The 1,514-nt window shown below is 61.4% G+C and overlaps 1 protein-coding gene across 1 annotated transcript; it reads left to right on the top strand.

The window, feature by feature from the left end:
* Positions 1 to 86: 86 nt before the first annotated feature.
* On the top strand, positions 87 to 1,451 carry LOC104155396 (septin-12-like; the record flags this gene model as incomplete). The annotated part of the gene is made up of 6 exons (XM_009697147.1): positions 87 to 251; positions 517 to 645; positions 744 to 825; positions 922 to 1,059; positions 1,162 to 1,279; positions 1,356 to 1,451. Coding segments are annotated over exons 1-6 (723 nt in total), but the record flags the coding sequence as incomplete, so codon positions are not given.
* Between the last annotated feature and the right edge of the window lie 63 nt (positions 1,452 to 1,514).

The raw sequence follows: 1,514 nt of genomic DNA on the forward strand, positions 1-1,514 counted from the left end.
GGGGTGGGCACCGGCCAGGGGGGTGGTGGTCCAGGCTCACTTGCCTTTGCCCACCCTTGCAGGGAGCAGCCTGGAGCCCGAGGAGCGCAGCATGGAGCCGCCGGCCATGCCGGAGGAGGAGATGCCCCTCACCGCTGTGCCCAGCCCGGCGGGTTGCCAGCTCTTTGGTTATGTGGGAATCGAAGCCGTGCTCGACCAGATGAAAATTAAAACCATGAAGACGGGCTTTGAGTTCAACATCATGGTTGTGGGTGAGTGCTGGGTGCGGGGTTTGCTCCCGGTAGGGGCGGGAAGCCCGGCTTCGATGTTGCCGTGGTGGGGGAAATCGGGATTTTAAGGGATTTAAGCGGCAATAAATTGAAGAGGAGCAGCATCCCGTACCCCATAACGGCGCGATGCTGATGGGTGAGCTCTTCTCAACCTCCGGGATGCTCCCAAATGGATAGCGAGGGATTATCGCCCTGGGGGAATCAATTTATTAGGGGGGACAAACTGGAGCTGCTGGTGTCCCCACAGGGCAGAGCGGGCTGGGGAAGTCGACGATGGTGAACACCCTCTTCAAGTCCAAGGTGAGCCGTAAAGCCTGCCAGCCCAGCCAGGAGGAACGCATCCCCAAGACGGTGCAGCTGCAGTCCATCACCCATGGTAAGGGCATCACCTTACCGAGGTCCTGTCCTGCCAACACGGTGGTGGGACTTCTCCCCAGTGCTTGGTCCCTGCTGACCCACATCTCTGCCCCATAGTCATCGAGGAGAAGGGTGTGAAGATGAAGCTGACGGTGACGGACACGCCGGGGTTCGGGGACCAGATCAACAACGAGAACTGGTAGGACGTAAGGAGGTGCAGCGTCCCGGCTTGGGGGGTGGCAGTCTGGGGTGGGGGGTTGAGCTCAGACACCGTCCCCCAACTCCTCGTCCTCAGCTGGGACCCCATTATCAAATACATCAACGAGCAGTACGAGAGGTACCTGCGCGAGGAGATCCTCATCACCCGCAAGAGGAAGATCCCAGACACCCGGGTCCATGGATGCATCTACTTCATCCCTCCCACAGGTCACTGGTGAGTCCCCACTCAGCACCCATGGGTGCTCCCTGCTTGGTGGTGGGGTCACCCCAGGGTTATGGTGTTGGGGTCACCTGGGGTGATGGTGGACCGTGGTAGGCTGCGCCAGCTGGACCTGGAGTTTATGCGGCGGCTCAGTAAGATCGTCAACGTGGTGCCGGTAATCGCCAAAGCCGACACGCTCACCCTGGAGGAACGGGCAGAGTTCAAGCAACGGGTGAGGGCAGGTCCCCGAGGGGCTCCTGGGGTGCCCCATGTCCCCCCAGCCCCAGCTCAAGCCCCGTATCCCGCAGATCCAGGAGGACCTGAAGACCCACGCCATCAGCGTGTACCCGCAGGAGGACTTTGACCAGGACCCAGATGACAGGGTGCTGAACGACAGGATTCGGGTGAGTGCTGGGATGCCAGGATTGGGGATGGGGGACCACAGTCGGGGAGAGACGCCCCCGGGG

The sequence above is a fragment of the Cariama cristata genome, unplaced genomic scaffold (assembly GCF_000690535.1).
Source record: "Cariama cristata isolate BGI_N322 unplaced genomic scaffold, ASM69053v1 scaffold39423, whole genome shotgun sequence".
Classification (NCBI taxonomy): domain Eukaryota; kingdom Metazoa; phylum Chordata; class Aves; order Cariamiformes; family Cariamidae; genus Cariama; species Cariama cristata.